A 25,368-nucleotide genomic window follows, 5' to 3' on the forward strand; every position below is an offset into this window, starting at 1 on the left:
CCATTTCTAAAACTGTCAGGACATTCATTAGCTATGCTGCTAACAATGATTAAGAAGGTGAGACCTAAGCAGGGTGTGCTGGTGTCTGCCATACAATTCTAGTACTTAGGAGGCAGCAACAGAAGGCTTACCACAAATTAGGCCAGACAAATGCTACAACTATTAATATAAAATACACAAAAATGGAAGTTAAATGAGATGAAGGTGGTCTCTGAAGTCAGATCTTCCAGAATTCAATCCTGCTGTGACCTTAGGGAAGTAACTGTACCTCTGTGGATATCTCTGATTTTGTTCAGTTTGTTTTGAGAAAGGGTTTGCTATGTAGCCTAGGCTGTCCTTGAACCTGTGATCTACCTACCTCAGCCTCCTGAGTGCTGGGAGTTTAGATACGCACTACTATGCCTTTGTGTTGGAGTTGAATTAAAGCTTGCTGATTTGTGCTATCTTAATAATATTGTTGAAGTTATTAGCATGCCTCCATTTTCTTGGCTTCAGTAAAAGACTATTGTTCCTCTCAGTTTTCATTTTTTGCTACCTCAACATGTAGTTGATTCATAAGAGACAGAATAATGTTGCTGAACCTTAAGCCATACTGATAATTAATGTAAGGTACTTGCTATATTTATATTATGCTTTATCCTATTTTAAGGAAATTTTATGGAAATTTTATGGAAAAAAAATTTCCCATTTTTTATGGAAAAAAAGATACAGGATCATAAATGTTTAAAAAAACATTCCCATTTTATGGAAAAAAAGATACAGGATCATAAATGTTTAAAAAAAAATAAATGTGAGCTGTGGTGAAGAATATTCCAAGGTGTCCAGGAAGAGCTAGCTGAAAAGGCTATTCTTGCATTTTGTCTGCTTTTGTTACCATTGGCTTCCAGGGCTATTGTTCCTGAAGGTTTAGCCCTTACCACTAACTCACATCTGAAGAACTATTAGACTTGCAGAAGGAATATTACACAAAACAATAGTTAACAGTATGTCCCATTTCTCCAAAGTCTAGATTATTTAAGATACATATAGGGGCTGTAAGCATTAACATCTGGTAAAGTTGGAAAGTTAGTCTGCCCTAAACTAAGTTTCTAATCTTTTCTACCAACATAATGCAATACAACCAACTTAAGTTTATCCCCTCCCCCCAACCCCCACTAGTTTACAAATGAATGAGACTCAGGCTATGGTTATTTTATTAGGCTTTGACAATTACTGGGGGATAACATCTAATCTACTTTTCTAACTGCTGTCCCGGCTATCTCCCCAGCGGTGTACCCCAGATTCTTACTGGCCTTGTGCTCCTGGTCCATCTCCCCTCATGGCCGCGTCCTCCTCTTCTCTGTCCTCTCTCTTCTCCACCCCAGTCCAGTAACTCAAAACCCACCTCTGATCCTCCAATAACTGGCTGTAGCCAGTTTTACTTAACCAATAGTTTTAAATCAAGCAACAAGGTTTGCACAACAAAAGCTTGTAAGTGTGAGAATTCCCTTGGAGGGTTAGACCTGCTGAACACAATTTAGCATTCAAATACAAAGCAACCGACCAAACCTCCACATTTATTGAAAGTATCATCCTACAGAAAAGCAGCAACTCCTTTTGCTGGATTGGGTCAAAAGTCTTAGGAGTGCTTCCCCTCATTTGTTCTTGCTCTACATATAGTCTGTCAGCAAAACCAGTCAGCTTTCCATGCAAAATTAATCTAGAATTTTACCACGTTTTCATCCCCTTCCTATCTACAATAGTCTCCAGCTACTGTCTTTGTTTTTATGAAAATACATACAAACTTAGAACTTAGTTTGGGCATGATAGTACACATCTATAATTCAGGAGACTGAGGCAGTAAGATCTCTAGTTCCGAATAATCTCTCTCTCTGTCTTTCTCTGTCTGTCTCTGTCTCTTTCTCTCTTTCTCTCTTTCTCTCTCTCTCTCTCTCTCTCTCTCTCTCTCTCTCTCTCTCTCTCTCTCTCTCCCCACACACACACACACCCCAACCCACCCCACCCCAGGGTTGTTTACTATACCTACAAATATTATAGTCAGCATGACAAACCAACTCTCAACAGATTTCCCTCTACCCACGTTTTTGTTTTTGATAGATCTAGTTACTTTTATTTTTATGTGTATAAGTGTGGTTTGTTTGTTTTATTCTTTTGTCTTCCACACATGTGTACATAGGCACACATATACACTTATATGCATATAACAAACATACATCATGCTAACATACATATACAAAAGGATTGTAATAATATGTGAAACATATTCTAGGCTAAGAGAACAGAAGCACTGTCATTTTGTCCTAAAGAATATGGTATTTTGGAGGGGAATTGCTGATATTATAGATTGAAGGAAGAATGGTTTGAAGAAGAAAAAGGGAGGAAGGGAAACATATCCAGATTCTTGTTAGAGTCTATAGTCTACTCTTAAAGTTCCAGTTGTTAGGGGTGGAGAGATGGCTCAGTGGTTAAGGACACTCATTGCTCTTGCAGAGAGGACCTGGGTTGAATTCCCCTAAGCATCAGCAAGGTGGCTCACAAACAAGTGTAATTCCAATTCCAGTGGATATAACGCCCTCTTCTGCCCTCCATGGGCAAATAAATACATGTAGGCAAAAACACTCATTATTTATATTTATATATACACACACAGAGAATATCTTATTTCTAACTAGTTTAAATTTAATATACTTAACTTTTTCTAGCGGAATAAATCAATAAATAAATTAGCTCAAACTATGAAATATCTAGATTTATATAGTTTTCTGTTTTTATACTCTTATAAGTGTGAATTATGCTTGTTTTTAGAAACGTTAGGTTAAAAGCCTTTTAGGGAGTTTTCTTAATACTATTTTATTCCCGTTTATAGCTTTGATACATAGCATAAACAATCTAGATGGATCTTTTCAGTAATAACATTTAGTGAGCTGGGCAGTGGTGGCGCACACCTTTAATCCCAGCACTTGGGAGGCAGAGGCAGGAAGATTTCTGAGTTTGAGAACAGCCAGGGCTACATAGAGAAACCCTGTCTCAAAAAAAGAAAAAAAAAAAAAAAAAAGAACATTTAGTGAATAACTTGTACAATATACGTCTCAGAATCCAGTATAACTCTAGAAAATACCACATGGGTAGGTAGAGGCATGTGTTCCATACAGAACTGTGTAATAAGAAAAAGCGGTAATTAAGTGTCCACACACTTTTGTTAGAGGACAAACTAATGTAATGAGAAGGAAATAACATCTTTGTGAAAAATAAATTATTTACAAATAGTTGAATCTTCTATTTTTCTGTAAAGTTGATACATTACCATATCAGACTCTGAAAGAGCACCTAATCTGAAATTTTAATAAACAGTTAAATTTTATACTTTCGCTTGGTGGTGGTTGGCACATGTCTTTAATCTCAGAACTGTGGAGACAGAGTTTGAGGCCAACTTGGTCTACAGAGCTAGTTCTAGGACAGCCAAGGCAATAAAGTTCATATTAAATTTATACATATTATGTGCATTCCCATACTTGATAAGTAGTTACCATTTTAACATTAGTTGATTTCCACTAGTGACAATTTTTCTTTCCCAGGGAGATCAATTTGATATTTGGTCTTTTATTTCTTGTATTGTATAAAATCTAAAATAGAAAATAATATAAAAGTATTAACAACATGTTGCTTCAAATGGAAAAGTCCACCTTGATCTGGCATGAACTGGTACTGACAGAAAACACAGGCATTCAACATAGAGTGTATTCAGCATCCCAAGGAGGGACAGACACTGTCCTGGTGCCCTCTACCGAGGAGGCCTCTTCTTCACACGCCTGCATCGCCCAGCATAGTGACGCCCACACAGAGGAGAGAGAGCACAGCGGCTGTGCAGCCCGTGTGTCCCAGGACAGGTGCATGCCCACCTGCTTTACTCAGTGCGTTTCGTTCTTGTTGTGGGACTTAATATTGTTGAGTCAGAAAGGCCCACAGACACCTGTGAGGAAAAGGAATACAAGAAAGAAGAAATATTTATGTTTAGTGGCACAGAAGGTTAGGTTATAAGAGAAGCTGGACATTGGTACAGCACCTTTCCAAACACTGTGGTTTTGGGATGACAGTATGTCCAGCAGGGGACAAGTATGATCTGTCAAAGGTCTCTGCTGATCCATGACGGAGAGGAGTTAGTTAAAAGCAGAAAAGTGATGCAGAAAGCTCAAAACGAAGGTATGGAAAGCAGGATCCATCCCTTCCAGTCCCCTCCTGCCACTCCGAGCGGTGCTTCTCAGGAACTAAGGAAGGACCTGTCCTCGCTACGGGAGAGCTGGAGGGAATGGTGAACATTGACAGGCTGATTGCAGAAACGGAAGGAAAGACCAAGAGTTAACTTCTGAAGACTTTAAATGATTACAGATCTGATCATGGGTGTAGGAGTTCTTGATGAATTGTCCCTGCCTTGCTGATGAGAATATCACCAGGCCAAGTCAGCCCTGCTGGCATGTGCATAGAGGTGAAGCCAGCAGTGATGGCCAGAGTTCATGGCCTTACTGCTGTGCGAGCCTACTCTTAAGCTAACAGAAGTGCAAAGATCAATAAAGACATCTTTTCTCATTTTTTTTAAACAAATATTTTCCTAAACAGTAGTTCATGCTCATGGTAAACCGAACTGGGTGATGACTACAACGTTTTATATTCACTGACAATGATTCTGCTTACTTATTCCAGGTGAAATTCCCTACAAAATCTCAATTCAATCCATGTCCTCTACTCTAAAGTAACTTCACTGTTTCATCCCCAGCTTAGGAAAATACACTTTCTCTTACCACATTAATAGCAACTAACAGATTCATGGGTGTGGAAAGTTTCCAAAAGGGGTTTCTTAAACTCAGAGCATGGCGACCCACGCCTATAATTCTAATACTTTAGAGATAGAAGCAGGAAGGTCGCAAGTTCAGGGTCATCCTGGGCTTCACAGTGTTTGAGGCCAACCTGAATCCACGAGACCCTGTCTCTAAGACTTAAATGAATGGGAGGAGCCTGAGTGTAGCCGTAACCTCTGTGCTGTTACCAGTGCTTGCAACACAGCAGTTAAAGCCACAGTTGTGTGTGTATGGAGTGGTGGTAATGATCAGCATTGAGGATTCTGAATATTAAGGAAAAAAATCTTTTAAAAATTCTAAAAATTATTTTGAGCATATGATGTGTTTTGCCTGCATGTTTGTCAATATACCACATTTATGCCTAGTGCTCATAGAAGCAAAAAATGGGGTGAAGGGTATTAACTTCTCTGGAACTGGACTTACAGACAGTTGTGAGCTACCATGTAGGTACAGGGAATCTAACCTAGGTCCTCTAGAAGAGCAGCCAGTGCCATTAATCACTGAGCCATCTCCAGCTTCTCTCCACCAAAGATTTCATTATACACGCTAAAGCATACAATGTGAGGCTCTTATAGTAAGCTAGAAGAAGTGAATATAAATGTTTTTAACATCAATACCGAATGAAATTCCAGTTATTCATGCATTGACCCATTATGAGATAGTCAAAAGGATCCTGAACCACCGTGATCCAGACAATAGAGGTGGAGCTGTTAATAATTGCAAACATGTTGTTATACACATTCCAGGGGCCTTAGAGTTGTATGCATTTATAACAAAATAAATGTCTGTTTATGGAATCCGATTTCTAAGGTCAAACTTGTTCATCATGGTAGAAGTTTTGTGTGTGTGTCTGTTGGTGGTTGCTTAATGAGTGTGTGTGCCTATGGAGGCCAAAGACCACAGCTTCAGGTGTTGGTCCTCAGGCGCTGTCTACTTACTGTTTTTAAGGATTTTTCTCTCTAGCCTGGATCTCAACCAAGTTCGTATTCTAGGCTGTCCTGACCAGCCAGGGTTACACAGAAAAACCCTGTCTCGCAAAAACCAAAAAAGGGAAAAAAGGAAAAGAAAGAAAGAGAGAGAGAGAGAGAGAGAGAGAGAGAGAGAGAGAGAGAGAAAGAAAGAAAAGAAAAAAGAATAGTTATTGATAGCACACAAACAAGAATAATATTAATTCCTAACATATGGTGGGTGGAGATAGTAATACCTTTTCTTCTTGACAGCACAACATGCACTATCTTAACACAATAAGTTATCAGAAATTATGTGTGACGTTATTTACAGACTATATCTACAGGCTACACAGGAACAGAGTCTGAATAATGGCAGAGTGGGTCCATGCTTCCTCTCTAAGGGTCAGGGTCTGAGTTCAGAGGCCAGCATGCATGCAGAAGCTCGCACAGGGACAGACAGGTACATCCCAAAAGCCACCTGACATACCACACAGGAACACCGGAATTGTTAACCATAATATGTAAATACATTAGTAGTGGTCACCCTTTGGCTTGTTTAATGTACCTACCCTTGTTTCTATCCAGAGTGTTTTGCATTGCTACTCTATTCAGTAAGGAAAATAAAACTGTGTTTGATGAACAGTACATTTTACTGTGTGTCTTTCATAAGTACTTAGTTTTAGAATTTTGTTAGGACCACTCCCAGGCCATGTTCTTTACTGTGTTGTTCCCCTCTGATTTTAATTTCTAGTAGGTGCTGTTCACAAAGTTTACTAGACTCAGAAAGATTTTTATGCTGTCTTATTTTTTCCCTTGTTTAGAAATCGAAACGAGTTGGCTGAGACTCTTGCACTCCTGAAAGCACAAATTGATCCTGTCCTATTGAAAAACTCGAGCCAACAGGAAGATTCTTCTCGGGAAAGCCCCACCCTAGAGGATGAGGAGACTAAGAAAGATGAAGAAACACCTAAACAAGGTTTTTTTTGTGTGTTTTCTTTTGCTTTGTTTTGTAATCTCTTCTATTTTCTACTCCTCCACCCAACTATATAATCCTGAATTATCTCAATTTGAAAAATTGAGAGCCTTCCTATATAAAACTATTTCAAAAGGAAACAAAGAAGCAAAAAAATGCTTGTTCTTTCTGGCATTTTCAAAAGTATAAATCAAATATGTTCAGATTATTAATGTAGTGTCTTACCAATTTGAGAACCTTGTTAGGCATGGTGCCACTCTTCTATGCTTTCAACACTTGGGAGGCAGAGGCAGCATGATGTGCTGAGTTCTAGGCCAGCCTGAATCAAACCAAAGCCGTGACAGAATGCTAAGATGTTTATTGACCCAAAAAGATGGGTCACAGATCTGACAACTTTAAACATTTGTAGCTTTGTGGGCCTGTTGCTTTCGGTGCATTTATGTACATTGTTCTCCCCACTAAATTTGTGAACGTGCTAAACACTAAGTGTTTTCTCCAGCTGCAGCCCTGGAATCTGATTTCTGTCTTTAGTGATTTGATTACAAGAACCTCATATCAGAAGAATCAAAGAAATACTTTCCCTTATTTCACTTCGTGTACAGTTTTCAAGTATCTATATTAGTATATGTCTGATGATTTCCTTTCTCTTATGCATAATCGGCCAGGCAGTGGTAGCACACCCCTTTAATCCCAGTGCTCAGGAAGCAGAGGCAGGCAAATCTATGAGCTCTGAATTTGAGGCCAGTCTAGTCTATAGAGCGAGTTCCAGGGTAGCTAAGGCTACATAGAAAAACCACATTATGTCCTCATGCCTGACTGCTTGTTACTGGTTTTTTGTTTGTTTGTTTGTTTGTTTTTCAAGACAGTGTTTCTGTGTAGCCCTGACTATAGACCCGGCTGGCCTTGAACTCACGCAGATCTCTGCCTCTAGCTCCCAAGTGCTGGGATTAAAGATGTGCACTGTCGTGTGGAGAACTCAGCTAATTCTAGTGCTCGCTCCTAGTGCTCATGCACACCTGAGCACGTGAAATCAGGGGTGGGGCAGATTAGCCTCAGGCTGCATTCCTAAGGAGCCCCTCAGTGGACTTCACGTATTCCTCATATGCTTCTTCACTCATCATTCATCCAGCTCAGAAGGGTCCGCTCAGTGTCATCCTGATCAACCGCCTTCCTAACAGGATTTGTTGACGAGCCCTGGGTCTTCGGCAATGGCTTCACTGACTTCAGTTACCTCTCCTGACAAAGGAGAGGAGAGTTCACTGGCCGCCTTCACACTCTCCAAAGTACCAAACTCCTCTTGTTTTTTCAATTTTATCCCAACTTCAGGCAGAGTACAGTAAACAACATCACCATTTTCCTGTGCAAAATTACCGATTCCCACTGTTCCAATACCATCCTCTGTTGTTATCCATTGGAGTTTCTCTGTGAATTTATGTACCGACAGCAAAGCAGATGTAGGTGCACAGCGAGTGGACAGCTGCAGCGCTCGCTCGGTGCCCAGAGCCTCGGCGAGCAGGAGGCCAGGGTGGCAGAAAGGCTTGCAGGCCATAGCCCCATTCTTAGTGATGTGATCCAAGGTCCCCAGGGTAACTGCCTTCTTTTGTTTTTTTAATGTAGGTTTTGGAGAACAGACTTGGGTTTGCCATCAGACCCATTCTGAACTGAGCTAAGCTTCCCAGCTAAGCTGACATTGTTAGTTAATATTTTTTATTTTTAATTATAGGAAGGAATTTGCCTCCCCTGCCATGTTTTCATCCACTGGAAGCTTGTATTTTTTGTTTTTCATTATGTTCTTTATTCACTTTGATGCTTTGAGGAAAGTATCCATCAGACAACCCCTACATGTAGGAAATGTTGTTTGAAAACAATTAAGCCTTTTATATTGAAACGATATTTCTGCTTGTTAAACATTTCCTTCATTAAATCCTAGTTATTACGCTCCTTTGACCATTCTTCATATGATTTCAAATATTGGTGGTGGCTTTACTTGTAAGATACCTTTTCATATGTAATATACATTTGGGTTGCTTTGGTAAGGTACAAAAATTTTAATGTACACCCTCGTATTCTAGAGGGGTTTGTTATTTTCTATTTTTCTTTTATTTGCTATGTTTCTTTTAGTAGTATTCTCTAAGGATTAGTTCTGGTATAAAGCATAATGCTATTTGTTCATGCAGTTATTCAGTTTGGTCATTCATTCATTCTGTGCTTGCTTATTTCTTTTTTTTTTTGAATTAATTTTTTGAATTAGGTATTTTCCTCATTTACATTTCCAATGCTATCCAAAAAGTCCCCAATATACTCCCCACCCCCACTCCCCTACCCACCCACTCCCACTTTTTGGCCCTGGCGTTCCCCTGTACTGGGGCATATAAAGTTTGCAAGTCCAATGGGCCATGCTTGCTTATTTCTATTTCCTCCCACAATAAGAAAGTCAAAGGGGCCAAATATGGGTGGGGCGCACCTTGATCTCAGCACCTGGGAGGCAGAAGCAGGTGGGTCTTGGTGAATTGGAGGCCGGCCAGGGCTACATGTTGACTGAAAAAAAGAAAAGAGTAAAAAGTAAAATAGATGAAATAAAGGGGTTGGAAGGATAGCTGAGTGGCTATGAGCATTGGCTTCTCTTCTGAGCACAGTGGCTCACAACCATCTCTGACTTCAGTGCCAGGATAGTAGTACCATCGTCTCACTTCTGAGAACACCAGGCTGGTTACATAGTGCGTAGATCTATGTCTGTGCAGAGGAGACACTCATACACATAAAAGTAAAAGCTATAGAGAATATGAAATGGGCAAAACATTTTTTCTTTTCTTTTTTTGTTTTCTTTCTGTGTAGCCCTGGCTGTCCTAGAACCCACTCTGTAGACCAGGCTGGCCTTGAACTCAGAGATCCACCTGCCTTAGCCTCCTGAGTGCTGGGATTAAAGGTGTCTGCCTCTGCTAGTGCTACCACCACCACGCTGCAAAATAGACATTTAGGAGGCAGTTAAAAGGAGCTGGGAAACTTTAGATTCGATTTTTTTTTTTTTTTTAAGGCATTTCAAAAGCACTTGATAGTGTTGCAGAGGACCAGGGTTTGGTTCCCGACTGGCACATGGTGGCTCATAATTGTCTGTCATCTAGTGTAGTGGTCTAATGCCCTCTTCTGGCCTAGGCACGGAGCATGCTTGTGGTACACTTCCATACATGCTAGCAAAACACTCATACACGCAAAGTCATGTTTTCTTATTTTGATTTTCTCCCATTTCCTTATGGTTACATAGTTCTGGGCCTGGGCATGGATCGGTGATTAAGAGCATATATTGATGTTCCAGAAGAGCTTTGCAGGTTCCCAACACCAAGGTTAGGTAGCTCACAGCCACCTGTGAGTCCAGCCTCTGGGTCCAATGCCTCTGGTCCCTGCCAGCATTTGTACTTAGAAGCACACACTCCCTACACCCTGTCTGTTCTCCCAAGATTAAAAACTAAAATTTAAAAAGTTCCTCTTCTTGGGGGAACATTGTAAAGTGCCACATTGTAAAGTGGAGGTCAAAGGACAACCTTGAAGAGTTGGTTCTCTCTACCTTTACACAAGTTCTGCGGCTTTGGAATTCAGGCCATCAGGCCGGCACAGCAAATGCTTTTACCTGCTGAGCCATCTTTCTGGGCCTCTTGACACTGATTTAGATGGACAGTTCGTTGTGTAGTTTAAAAGTAAAAACACATTATTTCTTTAGTGTTTTTTTTTTTTTTAATCCTGTGGCTGTGTGCATGTGTTAAGCCTGGTTCCAGGTTCAGCCTCTCACACTGCAAAAACAATAAAAAAAACAAAGGAACTCTTTTGTGTCTCTTATTCTGGCAAGAAAATGTTTATCTTTAAAGGTTTCTTTCTTTAAGCCATCTGTCGACATTCCTCAGTAAAGTAAAACTTGCTAGTGTATTACTCAAAACCGCCTATGTTGTCCCTCCGCGTCCAAGGGGAGGAGCGACCTACAGAAGCACTTGTGGAACGAGTGCTTGCTCATTGTCCCCTTGATTGTAGTTGTGGGGGTGATAGTGACTTGTAGCTGGTGGTGCCTTTTTTTTTTTTCCCTTTGAGACAGGGTTTCTCTGTGTAGCCCTGGCTGTCCTGGAACTCACTTTGTAGACCAGGCTGGCCTTGAACTCAGAAATCCGCCTGCCTCTGCCTCCCAAGTGCTGGGATTAAAGGCGTGTGCCACCACGCCTGGCATATCTGAGCCTATTTTGTTCTAAAATAATTTGTATATGTTAAATTGCCTAATCTTTATTAGATAAATAAGTTTTCAGGAACCCAAGTGGGTATCAGAAACTGCAGATAATACTGAAACTTACATATAGATAAATTTTAATCTATAAATTTATATAGATGTATAGTGAAAAGAGTCTGTGATGAATGGGTGTTGGCTGGGACATGCTAGGCACTCAGCTCGACTAGTAGGATTCTTTTCCTTCTTGTTTGTTTGTTTGTTTGCATGTTGGCTGAGCATTCTACCACTAAGTTGGCTCTGTGTGTGTGTGTGTGTGTGTGTGTGTGTTTGTACATTTCATCCTTCTACCATTGTGTGGGTTCCAAGGATCAAGCCTTTATCACTGAGCTATCTTGTTGGGTCTTCCTTTTAAATTTTTATATACTTCCATTTTCTACTACTGGCCCCAGTCTTTTATTATTATTTAAAAATTAAAAAAAATTTTTGAGTATGAGCATTTTGCCTGTGTGTTTGTCTGTCTGTGCACCACCTACATGGCTGTCAGAAAAGGGCATTGGATACCCTGAAACTAGAATTACAGATAATTGGCTTTAACCTGCTATGTGGGTGCTAGGAATCCAACTCTGGTTTTCTGGAAGAGCAGCCAGTTCTCTGCTGAGCTTCAGTTTTACCTCATCTTCACAACACCTTCTTTTATTATTGTTACATTTATTTAGGGTTTGTACACCAATGTACAGGTGTGGAAATCAGAGGACAGCTTGCAGGAGTTGGTTCTGTCTACCTTGTGGGTTTGGGGTTTGAAAAGGTCATAAGACTTGTAATCAAATACCTTTGCTACAGAGTCATCTTCTCTTCCCAGTGTTGCTTCCTTTTGTCCTGATATACAGCTGTCTGCAGTATAGAACTCTGCTTATAGAAGATGTAATGGGCCTGTTTGTTAATAATTTTGAGTATATGTTGACTGGATGATTGCAGACTTATCTGAATCTAGAGGGATGTTTTTGAACAGATCTGGTTTGTAGTGCTCTCCTCTAATTTGCTTTTTAAGCTCCATTTGGAAAATGTTCAGCGCCCTTTACTCAGCTGATGTATAAAACGAGAGACTTCCAAGTAGCAGCATTGTAGGGCTAATTGTTGTCATTTAATTACAGGTCAGTTTTAATGCAGTGGTATCTTGATATGAATGTACAAGATTGAGTTTAGTACATTGCATTTCAGGAAACCCCTTTATCCTGAAAAACCAGTTGGCCACCCTAAAATGGCATTTCTTCTAACTTACTTGATTATAAAAGATATTACATGTTTACTATAGAAAACCTGATAAGGATAAAGCATAAAATAAAATAAACACCAGTAATTACTTTGTGACCAAAAAACCATCACTGTTGCTCTTACGATCTAGTTCTTTCTGGTCTTTATTGTAGCCATTGATACTGTTGTACTTATTTACTGGAATTATGTGATAGAGTTCTATGTCTTATTTTTGTACTTAACATTCTATTCTAACCATTTTTTTTCCAATGTGTTCTTCTTTCAAGAATGAAGTTCTAGGTATAAACAGAAGTATTTGTTACTGAGTGGTACTTGTTTATACTGTTAGTGCAGCTGGGTGCACATCTGTCTTTTACTACAGATACAGAACTTACTTTTGAATTTTACCTTCTTAGATTAATTGTATACTTTTTTGGATAGCTCAATTTTACTTTGGAGACAGAGTCTCATGTAGCCCCTACTGTATCACTTGAGAATAATCTAGTACTTCTGATGCTCCTGCAATCTCTTCTCTGTGCTGGGATTACAGGCATGTGCCATCATCACTTTATGATGTGCATGGTTTGGGGGCTCAAATCCACAATTCTGTGCACGATACCAACTAAGCTAGCTTCAGCAGTTAGAACCATTGAACTACTCTGAATCATTGGTACATATCTATAGTCCTTTATGTTTTGATAGTTTTAGTTTTATCTGGTATTGTAAATATTGGCTTAAGAACACTGAATAATTCTTTGGCACACTTGCACAGTGTCTGTTAAAACTGTCAAATCTTGCATGGATCTCACTTTCTTACTTACTCACATACATATCTTTAGATGAGACTGATGTGAGGCACGAGTTGACTCAGGGACTGAGAACAGACACCTATCTTGTAGAAGACCTGAGGATGGATGGTCTCCTGCATCCAGTTCAGGCAGCTCTTAACTGCCCCTAACTGTAGCTGAAAGGAATTTGATACCTCTGGCCTACATGTGCAGCTGTACACATACATAATTAAAAACAATAAAAAATAAATATCTTATAAATTGTTAGTGGGATTTTTTTTTTTTTTTGCATTTGGACTACAATTTTCTGCCATCGCAGTTTATTCAATTAGATTATCAGGTGTTTTGAATGTCTTGTAAGTAAATAATCTATGATTCTATCACAGGAATAATTCTTAGACTAGTTGGACAAATGAAAGTTAGAATAAATAATTAGGATCCCTCCTAGTAACTGCTGCTAAAAACACACATATAGCAATATGTAATAAACACAAGATATTATTCATTTTTATAGAGCATTAGAGTTGAAACTTAAATGGAGCAAATTTTAATTGGACTTAATAGGTTTTGACAATAATATGATTATTATATTAGCTATCATTGAGAGCTTGCTTCTGCCACTTCTTGTAGGCCTTATGTGTAATATAATACATGTATAATAAATATACATGCTATATACTAATAACTGTCAGCTAGAGCAGATACTCTGACAGTTTACAACTGTAGATAAGGCCAGAAGCAGACCCTTACCTGGCTTGCTCAATGCCCAGGGCTCTGTCCCTAGTTGACCATCAGAAAAAAAAGTGCTAATGTTTCACTGAAAGATAGGTCAATATGACTCCAACTTTGTGGAAAACATATACAATTAAAGATAAAGAAACCAACCCTGAAAGCACCCGCAGTGACTGCCCATGGGCATAGGCAGATGGGCATTTTCTTAGTCTCATCTCATTTTTCCACTACAGTGTTTTTGTTACCTTGGTGACCTGGAAACTCAGTGACTTGTATTCAAGAATGGTTCTCACTTTATCAAAACAATTTGGCTTTTGAGAACTGTTTTATGAAGCATTTCTGGTTCATATTTTTGAGAAAGTCCTTGAGTTGGGGTACATTACTTCAACTGTATAAATATCTGCATTCCATCCAGAACACCGACACTAAAAGTAGAAAGCAGTCACCTGAGTCTATATTTTAACATCTAGAAATTGTGACTCATAATTTCTCTTTTTATTGTCAGGTTTTTTAAATCAAAATATCCAGTTACAACAGGCTTCATATTGAAATTGAAATAATTATTGCATCGTCTAAGTTTTTTTTTAACCTAGAAACTTGTGTTCATATAAACTTTTGTTCTGGTTTTAGAAGCATCAAAAGAAAATGAAAAGACAGGAGCTGATGAGCGGTCAGTGGATTCTGGGAAGTGTTCTGCAGCCAGCGCTCTAGAAGAACCAGCTGTGAAAACTGAGAAAGCAGATGAAAAGGAGCTTGCGAAACTGCCAGTCATTGTAAAGCTAGAAAAGCCTTTGCCAGAAACTGAGGAAAAAAAGATTATCAGAGAGGAAAGTGATTCTTTCAAGGAAAATGTCAAACCCATTAAAGTAGAAGCAAAGGAATGCAGAGCGGACCCAAAAGATCTCAAAGGCAGCTTGGAGCGGCTGGGCTCGCAGGAGCCTGAGCGAGCCGACTTTGGTAGCAACATCAAATCTCAAGACATCATAGAGAAATCTACTGAGGAAACAGAGAAGCTTAAAAATGATCAGCAAGCCAAGATACCACTGAAGAAACGTGAAATTAAGCTGAGTGATGATTTTGACAGTCCAGTCAAAGGACCTTTGTGTAAGTCAGCTACTCCAACTAAAGAAGTTTTGAAAGATGACATAAAACAAGAGGAAGAGACTTGTAAACGGGTCTCTACCATCAGTGCTTTGAGTCATGAAGGGAAACAACTTGTGAATGGAGAGATTAATGATGACAAGGTAATTCCAAATTTTAAGACAGAACAAATGGAAATACAGCTTTGTGATACAAAAGAAGATAGTGCTAGCATCCCTGCTAAGGATGGAAATGCCTGCATGGAGGGAAATGGTACGGAGTGCTTAAATTCTGTCATAACCAGCACAAAGACAAGTGAGCTTGAGAAAGAGGCCCCTCTAGGGAAGGGTATAGACAGCTCTGTACCTGACATAGAGAGCCTCAGTCAGAAAGCAAGGTTAGAGGAGCCTGGGCTTCTGAACATGGACATGCCTCTCGAACCTTCTGAGAAAGCCACGGATCTCTCTTTAAAACCCACTTTGTCTGCCACAGAACCCTGCAGTACGAAAGTTGAAGAGAAGGCCCCCAGAAGTAAGAGTGAGAACCACACCCCAGGCATAGAATGCCTGGAAAGGGTGGAGAAAGCCAAGAAGACCTCCATTGATAAGGACATCCAAAAATTGAGTCCAATACCAGAAGAAGTTGTAAGGGGTGCTCTAGAGTCAGAAAAGTCAGGTCCTTGTGAAGTGGCTGAAACTCCTCTCCCACTCTCGATGGCTGGGGCCAAGGAGAAACAGACCTCAGAAAAAAAGGATGTAGACTGTAGTAGAGGTTCGAGTGAAAGTCAGTCCCTTGAAAATGCAAGCCCAGAAATTCTAAAAGAGGATTCTGAGTCCTCGAGGGAGGAAGTGGCCAAACTGGACAATGCCCAGACCTCTGGCATGGAGGATACTTCTGAAACAAAGGGCTCTGTGCAGAAAAACAAATTTAAATATAAGTTAGTTTCTGAAAGAAACAGTACTGCTTCAGAAAACACTGAGATCACCTCTGAAAGGAAGAAGGAAGGCATCAAGTTGACAATTAGGATATCAAGTCGGAAGAAGAAGCCAGATTGCCCCCCACAAACTGTAGACTCAGAAAGCAAGGAAGAGAAGGCGGGCAAGGAAGAAGAGAAAGCAAGTGTGGGTCGAACTTTAAGAAGGTCTCCAAGAATATCTAGACCCACAGCAAAAGTCGCTGAGATCAGAGTCCAGAAAGCCGATAAGAGAAGAGCTGACGGAGAAGATGGAGTGGAAGGGGAGCCGGCATCTTTGCAAACAGCAGACAAGAAGGATCACTTGAAGAAAGCAGAGAAGGATACAAATTCTAAAGCAAGCAAGGTAAAACTTCCACTGACTTTTTAATGGAAAAAAATTTTAAATAACTTTACTAGTCTCTGTTTGACATGTGTATGTGGAGATCAGAGAAGGGCTTGCAAGTGTCTTCTCTCTTTCCACCATGTGGATCACAGGGATCAAATTCAGTCACCAGGCTTGGCAGCAAGTGCTTTTACCCACTGAGCTATCTTGCTGGCCATTGTTTTTAATTAATTTTTGTGCATGTGTATGTATGTGATTTAAGTATGTGTATATGTGGACTGTGTGTATGTACACTGGGTAGCTTCTTTATCGCTCAACCCTTTATTTGTGAAACAACTTGAAGCTCAAGGGTTCAGCTCAGCTAGCTGCCTGTGAGCTTCAGCAATCCACCTGCCTACTGCCACCCCCAGGGTTACAGGAGTGCACTGCCATGTGTGGCTTTTTATGTGAGCTCTGGGCTTCCAGAACCCAGTCCTCGTGCTTGTGTGGTAAACATTGTATTGATGAGCCATCTTGTAAGCCTGTGTTCTCAATTTTAATTAGAAAACTAATTTAGATCAAAATTGTTTACAGCTTTGTGTTGAAATAGCCATTCAAAGACAATAATAAATCTTCCTCTCTTTTCAATAATTATACCCACATATTAAATTTCAAACCATACAGTGATTCTTTTTCTATTGCAAGTAGTTCTAAGAATACCCTCTAATATATATATTAGCTATCACACTAATAAGGAGCCTGTAGGATGCTAACATGAAACTGCCCATATTAACAGTTTTGTGATACATTGTTTCATGCCTTTTTCCAAGCATTCATGTTTATAAATATTCATTACATTTTAAAAATAATTGGATCAAATCTGTTTATTTTTTTTCTGTGAGTTTTTCCACTTAATAGTATTGTCTCTATATTTATTTGTGGCCACATAGTATTTTATAGTGTGGATATACCTCAGTTTATTTAATTACTCCCTTATTAATTGACATTTAGGTTGTTTCCCATTTTTCACTATTACAGGCAATGCTGCATTGAAGATCCTTTTGGACATAAGTGAGTATTTCTTTAGAATAGACTCCTGGAATTGGAATTACTGGGTCAAGGGGCATGTGTATTGTAAAATTAATAGTCATTGTCACATTGCCCTTCAGACACCCCGTTACTGTACCACCCATTACCAGTGTACACAAGTGCCCACTTTTTTTTATTTTAATCATTTGTTTTATAAGCAGGAATTTTCTTTTCTATGACCCTTTTAATTTTTACCAAAATCAACACTAAGACTACTCTGTGGGAGTTTGCTGTTGAAAGTACTCCTTCTTCATTTTATTGGCCACATTATTATTCATTGTCATTTATCCTTTGTTCCCTGAAAAATGGAATTTCGAATTCTTTTGAAACCCTTTTTTTCTTATGTTGGAATTATTTGTTCTTTCCTAGAGGCCTGTAGCAGAGTAATGCAGTGACATAGGAAAGACTGAACTAGATAATAAAGTGGTGTGTCAGCTTCATCTCCGGATCACAGGCATCTAAACGCATCTCTGACTTGCTTTACAGTTTTTGTTTATAATTTAGAACTTTATGTTTGAAAAATAAGCACGTCAATATATCTTCCTGCTATTGATAGCCTGTAAGTGTTCATGGCCTTTGACCCAGAATCCTGTTCAAGGAATTTATCCTAACCACAAAAATGGATGCAAATATTAACATCTATGAGGATACATTGTGAAAGTGAAAAAATGGGAAACAACCACCTCAATGTGTGGATAAAATCAGTACAGCTATTTGGTCATTTTTAAGGACCCCCCCCCCCCAACATACACACACATACAGGAAAGAATAATGAGAACACATCCCAAAACTTAGTAGATAGAACTGTTGACAAAACTATAACAATTTCATCTTTTCTTTCCTTATAGCTAAATATTCTCCAAGGGATATGTAGTCTGGAAAATATAAGAAAAATTCTTATGTCCAATTATCTCATTTTTAATTATTTAAGGTAAAACCCAAAGGCAAAGTTCGATGGACTGGCTCTCGGACACGAGGCAGGTGGAAATACTCCAGCAATGACGAAAGTGAAGGATCCGAGAGTGACAAATCCTCTGCAGCCTTGGAAGAGGAGGAAGGAAAGGAAGGTGAAGAAGCGGTCCTTCCAGATGACGATGAACCTTGCAAAAAGTGTGGCCTTCCGAACCATCCAGAACTAGTACGTACCTGCTAAGAGAGCAGTGCTTATCTGATGGCTATACTGTGGTTATTTGGAGTGAACTTCTGCTCCTAGGTTGTTGTTGTTGTATTTTCATTTTTGTTTTTGTTTTTTAAAGACAGGGTTTCACTGTTGGCCGTGGCTGGCCTGAAGGGGGTAGTTACAGTTGACTATTACTGTGATAAAGCACTGTGACCAAGGCAACTTAGAAGAGTTTGGGTGCTGCTGTGGCTCCAGAGGATTAGAGTTGATGGCAGAAGGAGAGCATGGAGATAATTGGCTAGAGAATCATCTTCGAGCTCCATCCTAATCCACAAGCCGGGGATGGAGAGCAAACACTGTGGACATCCTAAGTCTTTTGAAAGCTCAGAGCCCATACATACTTTGCTTGAGCAAGATCACACTTGCTAACCCTCCCCAAACACCCACTTACTGGGGACCAAATATTCCAGTTCTTGAGAATGAGAAGGGACATTTCCTTAAAACCGCCACAACTCTCATAATGAGCCAGGCTATGAAAGTTAAGGCTTTCATGTTGAGGATACTTGAAGATGTGAGACCGTGCTGTAGAATCAGCAATGCTTGTGTTCGTCATACCATTTCCTCCCCACTAACCCAACAGAATGGCTTTAAAACAAACTTTGGGGACAAAACAAGTGTGAGGAAATAAGTGGAGTGAGCAAAAGTGACAGGAAGGACATCCACAGGATTTTCATTTGTCACTCTAAGTAGTTGGGAAATCCTCTTTCTACTTACCATGGCAAAGAGAATGATGTTAGAAGTTGAAGATCTATAATCTGGTGGGTTTCTTATGCCCCACACTTGAAGATAACCCAAAACCAAAATTAGAAGCAATGATAAACCTCTATTGTATTAGTAAGATATATGGTCTTTATTCTTGATGAACAGAAAAGTAGTCAACTCAGTAAATCTAGAGCTCTTGTCTGTGCTAGGTGTTTTAGTTAAAAGCAATGAGTTGTTGTCTGAGACTTGGAAATTCTTATGTAGTGATAATTATTTAGTGGAATTTGAGATTTTTTGCAGTGTAAGACAAGTCTTCCTTTTAGAAGTAAATGAAATTGTAAAGATTATTTTTAATTATCTTTTTTCTTTTTCTTTTTCTTTTTTTTTTCTTTTTCGAGACAGGGTTTCTCTGTATAGCCCTGGCTGTCCTGGAGCTCACTTTGTAGACCAGGCTGGCCTCGAACTCAGAAATCCGCCTGCCTCTGCCTCCCTAGTGCTGGGATTAAAGGCATGCGCCACCACGCCTGGCTCATTTTTAATTCTCTTAATTTGAAATTTAGGTTACATTTTTCTGTAGAAATAATGTGACAATTGAAATTGGGAACCTGGCTTGGTCCACATATGCCAATCTTGACACCATTAATGATAGTTGGGATCAAGTGGTGACTATTATACAGAGCAAGAAGGTAGTTTTCCAGCCTTAACTCTGTCCTTCATGGAATGGGGTAGAAATTCAGAAAGACGGTGTATACCAGAGTTGAACAAATAAATAGAGAGCATAGATAAATGGAGCCAGGCCATTTCTTTTATCAAGACCAATGGTAGACTGAACTCTGTGTTGCTGGAGTAGAGATGGAGGAATCACAGTAAATTCATTTTAATATAGGTAGAAATACAGGTGTGTGTGTGTGTGTGTATTTATGTATGTATGTATGTGTGTGTGTTTATGTGTGTGTGTGTGTGTACACGCATACACAGTTACTAATACGTTCTCTCTGTGAGAACTTAATATTAGTGACAGGCCATTACAGTAAGTTCTCAGACTTCCCAGACCTTGTTTTCCAAATCCATCTGGAATAAAGGGACCAGGACTTCTTCACTTTATTAAAAATTCTCAGTCCCAGCAGGGAAAGTATAAGTACATCTAAAGCACTGTGTGCCTGCTAGAGAGTAACAAAATGCTTTCAAAACAAAGAATCTGATACAGACAAGCCCTAGGGACACAGGAGGAAGTGGAAAGGGCTCATGTATCCATGGCTGAAACTGCTCCAACAAATTAAACAATAGATTTTAATGATAATTCAAAGAAGAAGAAACACTCATTAGTTCATATTAATAGAAGTAATTGAGTAAAGATTTCTTTGTAGAAGAACTGCAGTAGCGGGTTTGAGGGAGAGAGGGAATTACAAGCAATGCTTCAGTCGTTGCAGTTGAAGCAAAGGGATGAGAGCTGCTCCATTAGCGGGCAGGTTATGTGAAGGAGAGACATTCACATAACTTCATTATATCTTGTGTTAAAATACCTATGAATTTATTAATTGCTATGGTGATTTTTTTATTTATACCCCTAAATTCTGTGATACTCCTAGTCCTAGAAAACTTGAGCCCCTCCCCTTGAATATTGGCTGGGTTTGTTATTCCTTGGTTCTGGTTTGTGCTGGTGTTCATTTATTTGTGTGTTCCTGGTGACTCAAGTGCATTCTGGCCACACATCTACCATGGAACTACATTCCCAGCTCCTTTGTTTTGTTTTTGTCTTTTTTCAGAAGAGTTTCACAGTATAGCCCATGCTGGTCCCGAAGTCTGATCTTCCTTTCCTCACTTCCCTGGTAGGTGGACTCCAGGCATTAGTCACATGGCTCAGTGTGACTTATTTTGAAGGTAGAAGTATAGAAAGTAAAAACAGTGCAACTTCCAAGTAAAACAATAAGTAGCTACTGCTTTAAGTGATAAAAGTTAATATTACTACTAATAATCTGTACTAATATCACCTATCCCTTGTGTGGTGCTTTTAATAAGAATGGCTCCCATAAAACCTGAGGCAGCTGCTTACGCACACCTTTAATCCCAGGATTAGTCCTTGGGAGGCAGAGGCAGGTGCAGCTCTGAGTTAAAAGCCAGATTTACATAGTTTCAGAACAGCCAGAGGGGCATAGTAAGACCCAGTCTCAAAAAAAGGAAAAGGAAAAGAAAGAAGAATCATGCTATGTCTGGGGTACTGAAGAGATGGCTCAGCAGTTAAGAACAGCTTCTGGTCTTCCAGAGGACCTGGGTTCAGGTCCCAGCACCCACATGGCAGTCCATAAGCCACTATACTTTCAGTTCCAGGGGATCTCATGCCTTCTCTTGACCTTCGCTGTTACTACACACAAATGCTACATATATACATAAGCACATAAACAAATATTTCTTTTTAGATTTATTTATTATGTATACAGAATTCTGCCTGCGTGCATGCCTGTAGGTTAAAAGAGAGCACCAGATCTCATTATAGATGGTTGTGAGCCACCATGTGGTTTCTGGGAATTGAACTCAGGACCTCTAGAACAGCCAGTGCTCTTAACCTCTGAGCCATCTCTCTTAAATAAATACTTTTTAAAAAGAAGAATGGCCCCCATAGCATAACATCATGCATTTGAACGCAGAGAATGGAACTATTTAAAGGATTATAAGTATTAAAAGGTGTGGCCTTGTTGGAGTAAGTGTGTCACTTGGTGGGGCCTGGGGAGGGTTTTGAGGTTTCAGAAGTCCACACCAGGCCCAGTCTCTGCCTTACTGCTGCCTGCAGATTAGGACATAGAACTCTCAGCTCTGTCTCCAACACCATGCCTGCCTGCATGCTGCTATGCTGTCTGCCATGATGATAATGTACTAAGCCTCTGAAACTGTAAGTCAGCCCCGATTAAATGCTTTCCTTTATGAGAATTCCCTTGGTCACAGTGTCTCTTCACAGTGACAGGACACTGACTTGATAGCACAGAATAATCGACTGTTCTTCTCTTAAACACAAACCACAGCTTAACCATTTAGAGACATAAGCCTATTTTCAGAGTTGTTTATAAAATGCTTAACTTCTGATATTCCAAAACTGACAAAGTCACAGGAAAAGAAGTGGGGGGAGCTAAACATGTGTTAACCCCAGAGGGTGAGTATAGGGAAACATAAGCAAAGGAGCTGCAGTGTAGCTTCCTTGGATCCATAGTCACAAAAACAACATTAGTTTTGGGGAAAGGTCTTATGAATCCTAATGTGTTGATGCTAAGTTTTTAGTTTTGGCAGAGGTGGGTAAGATTTTAACCTTTTTGGGCGCAGGGTGGTACGTACCTTTTGAGCAGGATGGCTCAGACACTTCTAGTTCTTTTATATATGTCAATTTCTTATTTGAATTTACAGAATAAAAGGAACTGTGTTTCTTATTTGTAGCTAACTGAAATGCAATTAAAATGGAAATACTTTATTCTATATGTGTTAGCATACTTTTATGATACTTGAATTTAAAATTCTGTTATAAAGAATGTAAGATCACCTGTGGCAAACTAGAAATTGATTTCAATTCAGAAAGCACTTATTATTTCACTATTTCTGTATTAAAATATTTTCTTAGGATGTCAGAGGGAGTAGCTTTTAACTTTTAAAATCTTTGTTTGTGTTTTTGTGAGACAGTGTTTCTCTGTAGCCTTGGATGTCCTGGAACTCACCCTGTATACCACACTGGTCTCAGACTCTGAGATCTGCCTGCTTCTGCCTCCCTAATGTTGGGATTAAAGGTTTGAGCCCCCACACCTGGCTCAATTTTTAAATGTTTTTCACATCCCTAATTATCAGAGCTATTTCATTGGCTTTATATAGATACCATACAGTTCATGGTAGTATACTAAGAAATACTGAAATACTGACTTCACCAGAATTGGTGTCTTCTCAAACTGAGCACTCTGGAGGCTGAGACAGGAATAGTGCTGATAGTTTAAGGCCAACCTGGTCTATGTAGCAACTACCAGCCTAACCAGAAAAGAAAGGAAGAAATGTCATTATTTTTTTTAAGATTTATTTATTTATTATATGTAAGTACACTGTAGCTGTCTTCAGATGCTCTAGAAGAGGGTGTCAGATCTCATTACAGATGGTTGTGAGCTGGAATTTGAACTCAGGACCTTCGGAAGAGCAGTCAGTGCTCTTAACCGCTGAGCCATCTCACCAGCCTCGAAATGCCATTATTTTAACAGAATGCAGATGTTGATATTACTGTGCTTTATTTCAGATTCTTCTGTGTGATTCTTGCGACAGTGGATACCATACTGCCTGCCTCCGCCCTCCGCTGATGATTATCCCTGATGGAGAATGGTTCTGCCCTCCTTGCCAACATGTACGACCCCCAGCCTAACTGTTTCTAGCCCTCTTTTTTATATTCACTACATTAGCTGTATTTGCCAGTAGTGTGTACCTCTTGCCTGGGGCCTGCCTTCTGTTAGTGTCTTGTCTTGTCTAAAACATCTGGCTTTTGTAGGACCATCTTTTTTGCTACTCAAATTTGCAATAAATATAAATAGCACAAACTTTGGATACACACACACACACACACAGAGTTCTGTAGTTTACTCCTTTCTTAAAAGATCCTTTTTCATGAATGTATCCCTTTTTGTGGTAGCACTGGAAGAAATATCAGTGCATTCTGTATAGATTCATACTTGCTTGTAAAACTAAAGAACAGTAAATTTCTGTTAACTGCATGTTTCACAAGTCTAACCTCAGTTTTCAACATAATGGTTTTAGGCCTTTTTCTCTGAAGTTTCTGTCTTTAGCTCATCATAGCTTAATCTATGATATCTTTTACACTGTTTTGATCCGATTACTATGTAGCATTGTTTTGTTTTGTTTTGAGACAGGGTTTCTCTGTGTAGCTGTATGTATTTTTTATATTAACATGTTTTATTTTACATATATGTCATATATATTAAAATATATGATAGCCCTTTGCTTTTAGGATAGCCTTGCTTTGAATAGTAATGAACAGAATACAGTTTTGACCTGTGAAAGCAGGGTAGGCAGAGTATGCCCTTTTTTGTTTGTTCTTTGTAATGGTTTGTTTGGCTGGCATGCTTTCATATAAAAGTGCCCTGCTTATCATCTGTTAAGTGAATCCTGGAGCACCTTTTAAAACAAAGTGTGTTCAATATTCATTCACCATGTAGTCATTTTCAGCTTATGGCTTCATAGCCTTACGCTTAATATTAAACATGTGAGGTATGGTTGTATTCTGGTATGAAGAATAACACGTATATATTGCTCTGTCAGAAACTACTGTGTGAAAAGTTAGAAGAACAGCTGCAAGATTTGGACGTCGCCTTAAAGAAGAAAGAGCGTGCAGAGCGAAGGTAAATTGATATATGCCTCCGTGTTCTCCTTGGGAACTTGGCAGTACCATTTTCTTGTAGTTTTAGATGAACACATCCATCTAAATCAAAGACTGGCAAACTACCGCAGGTAACTCTGACCTGCTGCTGCTCGTGCACTGCTTACCACAAACACTATAACATCATCTCATAGTGTAGGAAAACTACGTGATAGTCACGTTTCGTATCCAATAAAGTAAACAAACTTTACTAGAACAGTTTTTGTGTGCTTAACTGAATTGCTGAACTGTGTCATAATCCATTAAAATATACTGTTTTCATTATGCCACTGCAGTGTAGACTAAAACAGTTAAAGTAGCTTCGTAGAGCCTAAGATTTACTAGGGATTCAGAATACAATGTTTATGTTCATTTGTACTTTCTTTGATCATTCCATTTCTAAACATTCCTTCAAATCTACTACATGCTCAACAGAATTAATAAATAAGTCTGTTTGCATTGAACTCATACTCTACTAGAGAATGCAGACATAGATAATAGAGACCCATTTGTGGGGGGGTGTGCATTTGCCTGAGAGAAAGAGAGAGAGGGAGGGAGAGGGAGAGAAGGAGAGAGAGAGAAAAATTGGGTTTGTGCAGGTAGACATAGAAGACACAGTTCCAGTTGATGTTCAGAGATCCCATGAGCAAGGGGAGAATGGAAAACTGTAGAAAAATGATGGGACAGAACTCCAGGAAAGCAGAGGAAGTCAAGATTGCAAACAGCTTTGTATACCTGTCTAGGGAATTCCAGGTATTCTCTGTAGGTAGTGGTAGAGTCATAAAAGGTATGCTCTTCATTTCAAAAAATGTGCCCTGTAAGTCAGAGGAATGAATGAGAATTGGAATGTTGCAAAGGGAAGTCTGGAAGTAGGGCAACCCTTGTAATGGAAGAGTA

The 25,368-nt window shown here is 39.4% G+C and overlaps 1 protein-coding gene and 1 long non-coding RNA gene across 3 annotated transcripts in view; one reads left to right on the plus strand and one right to left on the minus strand.

Annotated features, from left to right (window-relative positions):
• Positions 1 to 25,368, plus strand: part of Rsf1 (remodeling and spacing factor 1) — a 112,913-nt gene that overhangs the window by 66,559 nt on the left and 20,986 nt on the right. Inside the window, exons 5-9 of one of the 2 annotated variants that reach the window (NM_001081267.2) lie at positions 6,625 to 6,779; positions 14,385 to 16,153; positions 18,132 to 18,338; positions 23,341 to 23,445; positions 24,375 to 24,454. In NM_001081267.2, coding sequence (NP_001074736.1) covers positions 6,625 to 6,779; positions 14,385 to 16,153; positions 18,132 to 18,338; positions 23,341 to 23,445; positions 24,375 to 24,454 — 2,316 coding nt within the window. Of the gene's footprint in view, positions 1 to 6,624; positions 6,780 to 14,384; positions 16,154 to 17,149; positions 18,079 to 18,131; positions 18,339 to 23,340; positions 23,446 to 24,374; positions 24,455 to 25,368 lie in introns of those variants that run through there. The other variant, XM_011241735.3, reaches the window with a different exon arrangement.
• Rsf1os2 (remodeling and spacing factor 1, opposite strand 2) overlaps positions 3,582 to 25,368 on the minus strand; it is a 46,612-nt gene continuing 24,825 nt past the window's right edge. Inside the window, exon 3 of the long non-coding RNA NR_154552.1 lies at positions 3,582 to 3,970. This is a non-coding gene — a long non-coding RNA (remodeling and spacing factor 1, opposite strand 2). The remainder of the gene's footprint in view (positions 3,971 to 25,368) is intronic.

The sequence above is a fragment of the Mus musculus genome, chromosome 7, assembly GCF_000001635.26.
Source record: "Mus musculus strain C57BL/6J chromosome 7, GRCm38.p6 C57BL/6J".
Classification (NCBI taxonomy): Eukaryota; Metazoa; Chordata; class Mammalia; order Rodentia; family Muridae; genus Mus; species Mus musculus.